Source organism: Ovis aries, chromosome 19 (genome assembly GCF_016772045.2).
Source record: "Ovis aries strain OAR_USU_Benz2616 breed Rambouillet chromosome 19, ARS-UI_Ramb_v3.0, whole genome shotgun sequence".
Classification (NCBI taxonomy): Eukaryota; Metazoa; Chordata; class Mammalia; order Artiodactyla; family Bovidae; genus Ovis; species Ovis aries.
This window is the reverse complement of record NC_056072.1, coordinates 39,154,188-39,167,632: the sequence shown is the minus strand read 5'-3', so window position 1 is coordinate 39,167,632 and position 13,445 is coordinate 39,154,188. Positions and strand designations below refer to the sequence as shown.

Genomic DNA, 13,445 nt, shown 5'->3' with positions numbered 1-13,445 from the left:
AGCTCCAATACTTTGGCCACCTGATGCAAAGAGCCAACTCACTTGAAAAGACCCTGGTGCTGAGAACGATTGAAGGCAGGAGAAGGAGGGAACGACAGAGGACGAGGTGGTTGGATGGCATCACCAACTCGATGGACACGAGTCTGAACAAACTCTGGGAGACAGTGAAGGACAGGGAAGCCTGGCTGCTCCAGCCCATGGGTCACAAAGAGTCGGACATGACTGAGCAGCTGAACAACAGCTAACACCATACACAAAAATAACTCTGAACAAATTAAAAACCTAAAGGCAAGACCAGACTCTGTGAAGTTCTTAGAAGAAAACATAGAACAACACTCATAGAACAACAGTGACGTAAGTCACAGCAGTATCTGTTTTGATCCATCTCCTATATAATGGAAATAAGAAACACATGAGACCTAATTAAACTCAAAAGCTTTTCCACGAACAAAGGAAACCACAGACAACAAAAAGACAGCCCCCAGAATGGGAGAAAATACTTGCCAACTCTGTAACCAGCTAGGAATTAGTCTTCAAAATATACACACAGCTCATGCAGCTCAACATCCTAAAACAAACAACCCAGACAAAAAGTGGGAGAAGACCTAAATAGACATTTCTCAAAGGAGACATACAGATGACCAGCAGACACATGAAAAGATGCTCAGCACCGCTCATTATTAGAGAAATGCAAATCAAAGGCACAGTTAGGCAGATCTCACACCAGTCAGAATAACTTGCCTTTATTTTCTCATCCATTTCCAAAAGTCTTACAGGCTTGAGTTGCCATTATTCCAGGATTAATGTATATTCAAGCTTTAACTCTGTTTTCCTTCCTGCCGTAATGATTTTGAAAGGAAGCTTCACTTCCTTCATAGTGACAGGGTTTTTACCCCTGCATTGCCATCTCGGTTATGATTTTTAAAACATCGCATAAGCAAAACAACAATAATGGTAATTATACGAAGTAGTTGCTTTCAGCAATAATTATATGAAGTAGTAAAAAGTGTAATTAAGTGGCAAAAGGCCATAGGTATTATACATACTGATGATAGAAGGAACCCCAGTGTCTCTTCAAATGAATATAGACAGAGCCACTTAAAAATATTACTGTGTATTGGGAAATTGCTTTCAATTGTTTGAAGCATTGACAGAGGAAGATGAGAATACATTGTAACAGCTAAGAGTTAAAGCACTGTTACTCTCAAGGGGGCCCTTTAAGAAAGTGGCAAACTACCAAACCAGTGAATTTATATACTATTCTTGTATTAGCTAAGTTATAAATTACCTGTGTCGCTTTTCCACCAAGTCTCTGTAATGTGAAGTGCAAATGCATGAGACTTGACAAACCTCCTCTAATCCTGCTGAATTCCTAAACTTCTAAAAGAGAATGGCCTTTTTCAGTCTTTCAAGACTGATACTTCAAAGTATCTGTGCATTTGATTTGGTTTGACCTAGTTTCTAGTCATGTTTAAAGTCTTATTTTGTAGGACTTTCCTTTTATTTAGATACTTATCTAAGAGTGGCTAAGTATTAAGGAAAGACAACCCAGGCAAAGGGCAGAGTAATCCCACATGGAGCGCGCACTGCATAATAAAGCACGTACTACCTGACTTTCCTAACTAATGGCTGAGGTTAGCTCGAAAGGGAGAAGGAAAAAAGATCCTAACAGTTTCACCAGAACAAATTAAGCAGAGATTAAAAGGTTAAACGTTGAAAAACATTAATACAAATGATTGGGGTGGAGGAGGTGGGAAATCCTAGCTATGCTACACTGAGAAGGTAAACTCAGTTCATTTTAGAATCTGAAGAAAGACAACATAATGAACAAGAAAAAATAATACAGTGAATTAGAGTTAAAAGAGCAGTCATCATTCTAAAGATATAATGAAATGAATCAGAAACACTGATTATGAAATTGGAACAAATTAGAGGCTAATAAATGGAAAGGATAAGAGACGGGCTAGTAGTAGAATGGACAAAACTGCAATTAGACTCAGATATGGAAGTCAGATACAGAAGTTCTGACATCGATCTAAGGGATGATCTATGGAGAGATAGATGAACGAGGAAGAAAAAAAGCTGAAAAAAAATCATGGCCTGAAGATTCTGTAATAACTGAATAAAGGGATGAGATATTAAAATGAATTATCAGGATACAAGGATACAAAGAATAGTAACATTCAGAGAAAAGATCTGAAAACCACAGTTAACAAGGCTGGTCCAGTAGTGGCCTATAACGGCATGTGCCCCCATCAACAGAGGAATGGATAAAGTGGGACACATCCACAGTGGAATACTACGCCTGCATTGAAAAGAGTGAAACAGTGTCATTGCAGCAAGATGGATGGACCTAGAGAACATCATACTAAGTGAAGTAAGTCAGAGAAAGACAGATACCATATGGCATCACTTATCTGTGGGATTTAAAATACGGCGCAGATGCACCTACCTGCAAAGCAGAAGCAGACTCACACATACAGAGGTCAGACGTGTGCCCGCGAAGCGGGAGAAGGGGCGTGGGGGGGTAGATGGGGAGCTTGGGGTCTGTGGATGCAACCTATTATACAGAGGACAGATAAACAACATGGTCCTATTGCATATTCCAAAGGGGACTTTCTGGGATAAACTCTCATCGAAAAGAGTAGAAAAAACAGAGTGTATACATGTGTTGAACGGAGTCACGCTGCTATACAGCAGAGATTGTCACATTACAAGTCAACTATATTTCTAAAGTTCTATTTTTTTTATGTAAACATTTCTGAATTAAATACGTAAATGTTGAAGTCTGTACCCAAGAGAAGGACATTCCAAGTATAGGGGCGAGAAAGACAAAAGCAGGGACAGTGGAAGAAATGCCGCATATAGTCGAGGAGCTACTAGTAGTTCAGACTAGGGGGAGTAAAGACTGCTTAAACACCTCGACCATCACTGAGAATCTCTTCAGATGATGAGTCACATTTAAACTTCATTGGATTTTGAACTTACAGTAGTTGTCACTTTAAGCTGGAATAAGGATCCAGGCTACGGTCCATTACTCAGACTCAGTACTGCCCAACGTTGACCATGGAGTCAAACTGATGACCAATTTTTAACACAGAGGCTCTGATAGTTACTTTCAAAACCTAACAGGATACACACTCAAAGGGGGAAAAAAATGTATGTATCTATATATTCATATATAGATCCATATATTAGAGAAAATATTAAAAAAAGAACAACTAAGCTTTCAACTGGAGAACCCAGAAAAAGAACTAAATAAATCCACAAAATGTACTAAGAAGAGCAAATAGTAATGAAATGGAGGCAAGGATGAAAGTGAAAGTGAAGTCATGTCCAACTCTCTGCAGCCCCATGGACTGTAGCCCACCAGACTTCTCCATCCATGGAATTTTCCAGGCAAGAGTACTGGAGTGGGTTGCCATTTCCTTCTCCAGGGGATCTTCCTGACCTAGGGATAGAACCTGGGTCTCCCACAATGCAGGCAGATGCTTTACCATCTGAGCCACCCAGGAAGCAGATCAACTTTATTGCTTAAATTTTATTAACAAGACATACAACTCTGGAAAATGGTGAAAAAAGCAGAGAAGGCATAATTTACCATGGGGGAAGGAAAAAAAGTCTCCCACTTAACCTGCAGTCCTCAAATGTTTTAAAAATTGTTAATTGTGATAAGATGATGTTTATTTTTAAAGTCCTTATCTTTTGGAATTTTACACTGATTTATTAATGGATGAAAAATCTGGGGTTTGCTTCAAAACACGTGTGGCGGAAATAGGCACGAAACGCGAGCAGCTGCAAGCTGATGATTGTTGTAGTTTAGTGACAGAGCCATGAGGGTTACTATACTTTGTATTTTGCTAACAGGTTAAAAATCGTATAAATGTTTTAAAAGAAATGAAATAAACATTTTAAACTATTTATAGTGCTATACCAATAAATTGTTAAGCCTACCTAATCGTAATAAACGATACTTAGGGAACATATGGTACTTACCAGTCTCTGATCTGAGCCCCCAATGTGTATCAGCCGCAGCAAAAAAAATCTCGTCTCCCAAGCTATGACCCCAGTTACTTACCTGGATGTACATTGTTTATTCAACCTCAAAATGGGGATGTTAATAGTACCTGGATTTTTCTGAGGATTAAAATCATTGGCACATGTAAAATACTTACAAGCCTGGTATTTACAGTTTTCAACCTGTCTAGACCCACTGCGTTTTGACCAGGCTACACTTGTAGCACACAGAGAAAACATGTAATGTCACCTTGATTAAGAAAACAGACAAAGCTAACACCAGAATGGAAGGGAACAGTGTAAGCCATTGTTACTTACTTGAATACGGGTACAAAGATCTGAAGAAAATGCTGTCGAATAAAACCCAGTGTGTTATATTGAAAGAATTACATACATCATTTCAAAAGATTTCTCCCAGAAATACAGAGCTAGTTAAATGGTACCAAAAAACTATTCTCAGTGAGTTCAGGACTTTAGGAACTTTTTTATAGATGTTTGAAAACATACAATAAAATGACACGCATTCATTATCCCCATCCCCAAAAGAAAACACTCTTAAGCAAACTTAAAGTCAAAAGCATTCTCTTTAACTTGTTAAATGTTATTTCTCAGATGCCTATAGAAATACTTTTATTTAATATTAAGAAAGTAGATGCTTTACCATAACACAATATGGTAATTCTTTACAGTGTCAAAATGGAAGACTATTGATATCCTATCCAATGCAGTAAAAGCAAAAGATGTAAGAGGTATAAAAGAAAGACATAATTGGCGTTATTGGCGGATGATGGTATAGCCAACTAACCTAGAGAATCCACAGATTGTTAGAACTTAAAAAAAGTTCTAGAATCTACAGATTATTAGAACTTAAAAAAATGTTCTACGTGGCTGAATACAAGTTCACCATGTGAAAAATCAATAACTTCCCTATATATAGCCACTGAAGAGAGGCCATTCTTTGGAATAACAGAAACTACCTAGGAATCACCCTAAAATGACATTGGGGAAGACTATACAGAAAACTGGACTTTCCTGGTGGCTCAGTGGTAAAGAACCTGCCTGCCAGTGTAGGCAACACCAGAGACGGGGGTTTGATCGCTGGGTCAGAAAGATCCCCTGAAGAAGGAAATGGCAATATTCTTGCCTGGAGAATCCCACGGATGGAAGAGCCTGGTCAACTATAATCCATGGAGTCCCAAAAGAGTCAGACACGACTTAGCAACTAAACAACAATATGCAGAAAACTGTAAAATCTAATTGAAAACTATAAAAGACCTGAGCAAATGGAAAGAAAGATATCTTCATGAACAGAAAAGCTCAAAAAGAGGTTTATTTCCTCAGATCTACTTGAGATATTCAGTGCAGCCTAACCAAAATCCCAACAACTATTTATATTCCTTGACAGTCCAGTATCAGTTAATATAAGGTAGAATGGGATGAGGTAGGAGGGTCGAAGTGGAAATGAGTGTACAAGTGAAAAATGCAAATACGTATGTCTGAAGCCCTGAAAGTGAAACAGCAACTGTACTGCTAGCAGCCAAGACTATTGTATAAACCTGCTTCATCAAGTGTCAGAACTACTAAAAACCTAAGGGAATTTAAGCAACTGTGGGGAAATACAGTATCAAAAAACAGACAAGCAGATTAAAGGGCCAAACCAGAGAGTTCAGAAATAGGCCTGTATATGAGAATTTGGCAAATTATTAAAAAGGCAGCCTAAATCAATGAGGAAAGAGGAGGCTGTTCACTATAACACGCTGGCACCAGTGGTTATCTGTTGGAAAAATGACTAAAATGAGACCCCTGCCTTACATCAGAGGAAGAATAAGATTCCAATGAATTAAACAATTAAATGCAATGAGGTAGAAAATTGTAGGAGAATATTTCTTAAATACCGGGATCAAGAAAGCATTTTGAAATGGCCTGATGAAAATACCTGGTACCCTTGCTACGCCTTTTTCGTGCCTGTGTGTGAAGCAAACAGAAACATATTTTTCCAAGAATTTTATAGAAGGTGGTCATACTTGGAAAGTTCCACTTCCATGCCAGAAATAATTACTAAATATGAAACTCACTGTGAAAATTTTCTGACTGCCTTTTGGGCCATAGATTTCCATTTTTATTCGGATTCTGAAAGTTCAGTTTAGCCATTTGGAATTTAAAAAATAATTTTTTTTCCAGAGCTTTTTGCCTCTTCCTACTTATCTCATAGCCTCCAGTTAAAATCCTCATATTATTTTTCCTATCATATCACCCAACTCCTCCCTCACATCAAATCTTATTGCCCTTGCAAGTCTAATTTTGAACTTTTCAAATTAGACATCAAGTGAAACAACTGATAAACCAGTCTCAAAAGAGGCCACGTTATGAACAAGTATCACCTTCATGCTAACCTTAAAATCTCTTCCCTTGTCAGCATTTCATTCATTTTTGTGTTCTAGAATAGGTATCAATTCAGGCTCCCTAGCGTCTACAAAAATACGTGATGGTGACTTCATTCCAGTATATTCAGTCTTTTAGTGATCCTGCAATAGGTTTTTCTTTTGTTGCCCCCAAGGTATGGCGCGGTTTCAGCAGGAATGCTGTGTGCTCTTACCACCTTGTCCCAGCAACTGGAGAATGAAAATGCCGTGGATGTTTTCCAGGTTGCAAAAATGATCAATCTGATGAGGCCTGGAGTATTTACAGACATTGTAAGTACTGTGCTTATTTGCAAAACCTGTACAACATCAGCTGAAACTCAGCCTCACCCTGTACAACAGTAGTTCTCAATGGGGGTGAGGGTGGAGTAATTTTGCCCCCTAGGGGATGTTGGGCAATGTCGGAGACCCTTTTTATGATCACTGCTGGGGATGGGGTTAAGTGAGTGGAGCCCAGGGACACTGCTAAACATACCACAACACCTGAGATGGCCCTCTGCAATAAAGGATTCTCTGGCCCACATGTCAGAAGTGCTGAGCAAACAAACTCTGCTTTCTAGAGTATGTCGTGTTTTCTGAAGATAAAGTACAGATTTCTTATTATCTTAGTGGACCATTCCAAGGTAAGAGATGCAAAGGACACAAAGCAGGTGTCGGTTTTGATCATAACGGATTCCACAGATGATTTTGTAAGTTTCTTCGGGAGCATAGACATATATTCCCATGTCTCTAGTGTATTTTTCACAGTTAGATTTTTAATCAGTACTTTTACCTGCGATGAAATGAGATGAAGCTGTTCTTCAGCTCCAAAACCATCTTCCTCTCGTTTTCCAGGAACAGTACCAGTTTGTCTACAAAGCGATGCTCAGCTTGGTCAGCACTAAAGAGAATGGAAATGGCCCCATGACAGTGGACAGAAACGGCGCCGCTCTCACCGCGGACGAGTCGGACCCTGCCGAGAGCATGGAGTCGCTGGTGTGACTGGAATCGTGAAAGAGTGCTTCATTTGTAAACCTTCTGAAGACTGAGAACTTTCTTGAGGCCTTTTTTTTGCCAGACTCTAGGTCTAGGTTATATGATAACCCAGTTACTTTTTTACACTGATAAAAGTTTTGATATTTATTTTTTGCCATTTTATGTCTTAATGGTATCCTACTGAGCATTTGCACCTCTGTTCATTTCCCACAGTGAAACGCGGTTTTACCTAGTTTGCACTATCTGATCAGTGTTACTGCCTATAATCTGATACTACAGCAAACCCTGACGTGACATTCCACGACACCATACATGCTACTTTTTAATTCAGTATAGTGAAGGTCTTTGTTATGACAGTGACTCTTGATTTTTTTTTTTTAATTATTACTCTTGCTAAAGCAGCTGCATCCTCCTAGCAGGCAATGCTGTCCTCTTCCTCAGTCCTCTCCTATTTTTTAAGGCACTGCTCAGTACTTCTGTATGCCTTCTGTGTTTTAATGGAGTGGATGAGCCCTGTTTTCTTTTAAAGAATAGTGGCGGCGGGGGGGCTCCTCTGAAGGCCTGTCCATGTCATGGCCTTGAGAGAGTCCCATTTGTGATGGTAAAGGTGTCCATTAAGAAACAAGAAGGTTGAAGAGTCATCTGATGTGAACATCACTTCCTAGTTTCAAAGTTATATTCCTAGCTTTAAAAAATGCCCAACTGTGTCGAAATAAAGGATATCTCTGTATTACAGTTTTCACAGTAGCTATGTGGACAGTGTGTGTTATTTCCATTTGACTCTCTGAAATAGTTACATCCCTGCCCCCCAAATCAGGGCCATCTTTTACAAAAGAGAGATGGCAATATTTTACGTAACTCCAGTTATGAAATCCTTTAGTGAGTCTTCATTAATGCCTCATGGTTTATAATTTCATACCTCTTGGCAGGTGGAATAATGCAAATCTTGGCAGGTGTATAATTTTGAAAGTAGTCCTAATATTCCTATTACTCATATAGCAATCTAATAAAAACTACCTATAGAGTTAACATTCTTACATTCTTTTCTTTCCTTTCTTTTTGGCCAAATATTTCATGATAAAGCTCGTTAACTACATGTATTCTTCTACTTAAACTGAAAATATTATATTAATTAATTAGCAAAAAGTCTTGGGACTATCTAGGTTCCTCCACATGGAGAAATCTGACGTGGAGAGAGAGAATTAGAATCTTGAGTGAAAGGTAACAGTGACATTTTCAAAGAGGAGACAGCTTTGTATGCTTTTGTCTATTTTAGCCTCAAAAACAGGTTCACTTCAGTAAAAGAGACTGCTCATAGGGACACAGAGCCCAAGGAGGCAATTTCCCAGAGCCACATTCACCCTGCCATCCATCATGGGGAAATCAGGAGCATTCACAAGAAATTTCAGTTCAGCAAGTTAGAAAGATAAGCTACTTACTGAGATCTGTTTCTTCTGGTGCGTCAGAAGTTAAGCCATCACCAGGACTGAGCCTGGGAAGAGGAAAAGGGTTTTGGTTAATTTTTTTATGTCAATAAACATCAACCAACAGGTCACACTGGCTGTGACCATACTTTCTGGCTAGGCATTAAAACGTCCGTGATAAGCAGCACGGAGACTCTGTTTGTCCTGAGTTGATTTTCTATGAAGTTTGTCAGAGCAGAGCTCAAAGGACCAAAGCTGCTGAGGCCTCCTGGCCCAGGATTTCTAACACACGGGCCAGGTCAACCAAGTTTTCACAAACAACATAACTTGCCAGGATTCATCTCATCTTCTCATCGCGCAGATTCAGCCACACAGGGTAGTCCACTATTCACAGACTGTGAGCGCTTGCTTGAGAAAATGTGAACAAGAGAGCCCAACCATGAGTGGTGGAGGACACAGACTCGTTCACCGTCCCTCCGCTCCCATCAGAGGTGACGTGCGGAGCCTCTGCCTAACACTTGAGGGAGAATCCTGACCTCACCAACACTACCACCACGGGCTGGCTGAGGGAGACCAGGAAGGGGAAGCTTTCAGCACGGATTCACCTCCGCATGGCAAGAGCTAGGTCACTAGTCCATTACGGAGCTCACTTTAGCTGTAGAGTGTTGACATGAGCTGACTCTCCTCAGTGGATGGCACAGTGGACCTGACTTTCAGAAGCAACATGCAGGTTGGGGCTTGTGGTCCCTCTAATTTTTTCAGGACACGTGGCAAGTATTCCCTTCTGTGCTATTGTTGAGTCACTCGGTCGTGTCCGACACTTCGCAACCCCATAGAATGCAGCCCGCCAGGCTTCCCTGTCCTTCACTATCTGTGCTATTACAGAGGGCCCAATTCATGGACATTCATACCCTCCAATTCTGTGACCGTCTCTTCCATGGGTATCAGAATCATGATAAAAGAGAGAAATAGGTTGGAGATAAAACAGAAACGTCACAAGGATGGCTTAGAAGTTCTCTGTGAGCATTCGAGTGTCTGTAGTGGGCCTGAACCAGTCTACAAACCCTAACCCACTGAACCACAAGCAACTGCGGTTTGCCCATCTTGCCAAACTGGTCCAAACACACTTCGTGGAGGATAGTGATAGTCAGCAGTTCCTCCCTTTGACTATAGAGTGTATCCTATTATTATTCATATGGCATTGGCAAATATACGCTTGTATCTTTGCAGAGGCAAAGAGTTTCAAAGATGGTGTTTTCTTTGAGACAGAAGCACATTGCTTAACTAAATAACAAGGTTATTAGCCCATGCACTCAGGAGGAAAGGAAATAGCTACTGCAAATTACTGTGTGCTGTTATAAAAATAAGCTTTTAGATTGCATGAGTTCTAGGTAAGCAGAAGGCACACATTCAAAATGAACTGCAAAGATCAGGACACGTGGCCATGCTGGACATCAGAGAAAACACACCTCACTGTGCCAAGAACTTTCCTGCATCTGAAAGTCACAATACTTTGATACTTTAAAAAAAAGTTTCCTTCTGAAATTCAAGATGATTAAGATGAGGTGAATCGCTTTTCCTAATTTTTATGCCTTGGAGCTTTCAGAGTCAATTTCACGTTGAAAAGTCCAGCAAGGTCAGAGATGTTTATGGCATTTAGGGTCTCATGGCTGTAGGTTTTAGCCCGGAGTGACATATCGAAATCAACAGATAACCTTAATTATTTTATAATGACAGCACAACTGCCTTGTTATGAATTTTATTAAACGCATATATACTGTATTTAAAACTTAAAATATAGATACCAATTTACCAAAGACACATACTAATTGTAAGCAAAAAAATGTTAAAGAAACCCAAACTCATCATAATTTAGGAAATAATAATCAAAAACATAGTTTGTCTTAAGAATCTAGCAAGTTATACTGGAAAATACATTTCCAACTCCAAGTCCTAAAGTTTATGTTCAAATGGTGCCAGTGAATTTTTATATGAAGGGAAAATGCCTGCTTTTTTTTTTTTGAAACAGTTGTAATCTCACTTGCCCCTTTGCGCTTGCCCATAGCTGCCATCTAACATACGATTTTGGCTTCACTTATCTCTAGAAAGAAGGCATGCGACAAACCGGAAGGAGTTGTAAGAATGGTATTTGGCCTCTACTTTGTCTTAGCTGTTAAACTGTTTTTAGTATTTTTGTTAAATATTTGCAAAGGGAAGCATTTTCTACAGAGGATAATTAATTTCAAGAAAAATAATCTTGAGTTTTAAGAAATAAAACATCTCCAGAAAAGGAGACAAACGATTTTATAAAATGTCGCAACTCTCCAACATTTGGGGTAGTGACTCCTTTTTTGTTAGGACATTTGAAACTAGCAAGTAGCCATCGTTTCTTAAAAAAAGAAAAAAAAATTCAGCCTTTGTGTGGATTCATGTTTCTTTCACTTCATTTTGAAATAGCGAAAATCATTAAAACTGTAAATATTTTGTTGCTTGGATAAGCATCTTCTGGGAACTTTGTATCTATGGTATATAATCATAGAATTTTATATTTTCATATAAAGCTAATTTTTTTCTAGTTTCAATTCTGTCATAGTTTTTTTTTTTTTTTCCCTTTGTGGTGGATATGTGAATTCAACTTTCTGTGTATTGAAGTAGCGAGAACCATCTTTGCATTCCAAAAGAATCCAACATGTGTTATTTCTTTGAGGCAGTGATTGTGACAGTTGGGTTTTCTTTTTTAATTTCATTGACCATTTGTGCAATAGGAATTAGACATAATTAGTCACACTGAATACATTTGTTGCATTGACCCATTTGGATAAAGTGCTGTTTTTGTTTTTTTTTTAATTTGTTCGGGGGGAGGGGTTTTGTAACCTGAAATTTTTCCCTTTTTTCTTCTGTTTAAAAGTATATCAAATCATTCTATTATAGTGTTATTTAATATGTAAATTGTATTGCTATACATAAAATAAAGTATGGTTTTTGATGTATTCATTAGTGCTGAGCATTTCTAAGAAAATACCTACATCCAATAATATCAGATTACTCGTTTCTTTTAATGGGTCACGTTTATACACACAGACCCTTGGTCTTAGTTTTCATGGTAGTAAATCATTATTAGGAGTCATCTTCACACAGGCAGAAAACCACAGAAATGTCTTTTCTGAGTTCTTCCTCCTTTAAAGAGTAATATTTCACCGGCATGTCAGATGAAACTGTGCTCACTTTATGAACCTCCTGCTAAATTATAAGTAGAATTATTGTCTTATCCAGTGTATCAAATAGATTTGGAGCAACTCCTCCCTCTAAATATTTACTTTGTAGAATGAGAGACATTTGTTGGCAAGACTTTGGGAGGATCTATGAAATACATACATAAGATCCTGTAACTCCTACTGAGTGACATTTTGCCATCTGCAAACACAAGTCGCCAACTGGGAAGCTTGGGTCCACCATTCTCTGAACTTTAAGCAGCACTACAGGCATTCAACTCATCACTGTGGCTCCAATTTTTCTTTCCAGCAAGATAAAGAACTGATAGTTCACTCTCCAAAAGTAACTGGGAATTTGACAAACAGCATATTAATCCTTCTTGTGGTACCTACATCAACCCCTCAGTACAAAAGAATGGAACTCTACTGATGTAACCCTTTGTCTGTGTGCTCAGTTGCCCCTTCATGTCTGACTCTGTGACCCTATGGACCTGCAGCCTGCCAGTCCATGGGATTCTCCAGGCAAGGACACCAAAGTGGGTTGCCATTTCCTTCTCCAGGGGATCTTCCCGGCCAAGGGATCAAACCCCCATCTCCTGCATCTCCAGCACTGGCAGGTGGATTCTTTCCCACTAGCGCCACCTGGGAAGCCTGGTCTTCCTCAAACACCCACAGGGACTCAATCCTCTCTATCACAGAGTACGTGAGTGGTCACAAATTGTTGACCTGTAGATCATATTAACTCCACATATTGAGGCCATCATCTTTATCACAGTTATTAGTTTCTAACATCTAAAAAGTGAAAACTTTTACAGTAAGATTCAGATTTCAAGCTCTTTTGGAAAAAGTGCATTGTTGAAACCCGAGGCTCCTGTTCTCACTTGGGCGTCAAGACCCGCAGAGGAGGAGCTGTCGCCCCTTCAGGTGAGGCGTGTTCTCTCCAGTTCACCACAGTCTCCGCCTGTCCCACCACATCGGCCTGCCCATCACCAGTCTACCTTGCCTGGATCCTCCGAGTAGATGCCCACGAATTTTCAGACCATCATCTGCCTCAGGCTGGTAAACCATCAACCAAAAGGAGCAGCAGATGGATTTATACTGGTCTTCCATCATTAAAACACTAGGAAGCCAGCAAGGGGCAAAGAGGCAGGAGGTATGACTGTTCAAAATAATTAACAAATCTATTCTCTACTCCATGGCTTTCAAAGGAAATAAACCAAGACAAGAAAACTTCATTTTTGTTACAAAGAATGGGGCAAAGAAACGAGTGCAAAAGCCACTGGTCCAAAACCCCATTTTCAAACAGGTTAGACTGTTGAGCACATGAAGATTTAGAAATGAGTCACTACTAACCAAGCCTGGATTCACAGAATTAAAAGCACTGTTTTTACATTTCT

The 13,445-nt window shown here is 39.4% G+C and overlaps 1 protein-coding gene across 4 annotated transcripts in view; it reads left to right on the top strand.

Moving 5' to 3' along the window:
• Nucleotides 1-11,826, top strand: part of PTPRG (protein tyrosine phosphatase receptor type G) — a 774,731-nt gene extending 762,905 nt beyond the window's left edge. For all 4 annotated transcript variants that reach the window (XM_060402273.1, XM_027958231.2, XM_027958232.2 and 1 more), the window contains 2 exons: nt 6,575-6,710; nt 7,272-11,826. In XM_060402273.1, the coding sequence (XP_060258256.1) occupies nt 6,575-6,710; nt 7,272-7,418 (283 nt within the window). In that variant the 3' untranslated portion in view covers nt 7,419-11,826. The remainder of the gene's footprint in view (nt 1-6,574; nt 6,711-7,271) is intronic.
• Nucleotides 11,827-13,445: the final 1,619 nt, after the last annotated feature.